The 1144-nt window shown below is 57.0% G+C and overlaps 1 protein-coding gene across 1 annotated transcript; it reads right to left on the bottom strand.

Moving 5' to 3' along the window:
- Positions 1-451: 451 nt before the first annotated feature.
- LOC117642957 (ctenidin-1-like) lies at positions 452-832 on the bottom strand. The gene is made up of 2 exons (XM_034381594.1): positions 794-832; positions 452-688 (listed from the first exon to the last, which is right to left on the bottom strand). The coding sequence occupies exons 1-2, from the start codon at positions 830-832 to the stop codon at positions 452-454; spliced, it is 276 nt and encodes a 91-aa protein (XP_034237485.1).
- Between the last annotated feature and the right edge of the window lie 312 nt (positions 833-1144).

Raw genomic sequence — 1144 nt, 5'->3', positions numbered from 1 at the left:
AGTCTTTGCCTGTTTTGATTTGCCCGAGAAGGCTATATCCGGCCCAGCGGTGCCACCTGAGGGACGGGCCCTGGCTTGGGTCAGATCAGAAGTCGTGGGGACGCGTCGGCAAAACCCTGCCCGTAATACCACACACACACACACACACACACAACACACACACACACACACACACACACCACACACACAACACACACGTGATGGACTCCCTCGGGAGCCCCATGGAAGGCTCTTGATAATCCTTAATGCCCTGGTGCGGCTCAGCCCACGTGATTACCGAAGCCGGCGGGCGAGTCCGGACTAAAAATCTCCCCGTTTCGGGAATCGCGTCCCAACTTTCGCGCTCCGGAGGGCAGCGCGCGGGAAAGAGGCTGCGTTCCGGAAAACCACAACCACCGCCTCTCGACCGCCAATGCCACCAACACCGCCCGCCCGCCAACACTGCCGCCGCCTAACCACGACCACCACTTTGATTTCCACCTACAGGACCACCAAGATCACCTCCATGACCTCCACCATGACCACCAAGACCACCTCCATGACCTCCACCAGGACCAACAAGACCACCTCCATGACCTCCACCAGGACCACCAAGACCACCTCCATGACCTCCACCAGGACCACCAAGACCACCTCCATGACCTCCACTAGGACCACCAAGACCACCTCCATGACCTCCACTGGACCACTAAGACCACCTCCATGACCTCCACCAGGACCACCAAGACCACCTCCATGACCTCCACCAGGACCAACACGACCACCTCCATGACACCACGACCACTATGACCACCTTCACGACCTTCACTGCGGCCACCACGGCCACCTCCATGGCCTCCACCAGGACCTCCGCCCCGACGCGTCGTTGCAGAGGTTCCGCGGATGCATCCCCGATAAGACAATGAATACATTTGGGCCCCGCGCTCGTAAAAACATAAATGAACGTCCAGCCTAAGGCTGTGAATTTATGCAATGCTACAACGCCACATAAATAAAAAATAGCGCCAACCGTGCCAAGGAAAAAAAATCGGAAAAAAAAATAATTTGGAGGGTGTACTTACTTTCTGAAGTGCTGGTCTGACCTCCTCAGCCGCCCCCATCCCCGTTCAGTGAAAAGCAAGCGGAGGCTTAAAAAAGCGGCGCC

This window comes from Thrips palmi, unplaced genomic scaffold, assembly GCF_012932325.1.
Source record: "Thrips palmi isolate BJ-2018 unplaced genomic scaffold, TpBJ-2018v1 HiC_scaffold_16, whole genome shotgun sequence".
NCBI classification, from domain to species: domain Eukaryota; kingdom Metazoa; phylum Arthropoda; class Insecta; order Thysanoptera; family Thripidae; genus Thrips; species Thrips palmi.
Note: the sequence above shows the minus strand (reverse complement) of the source record. Positions and strands in the feature narration are given on the sequence as shown.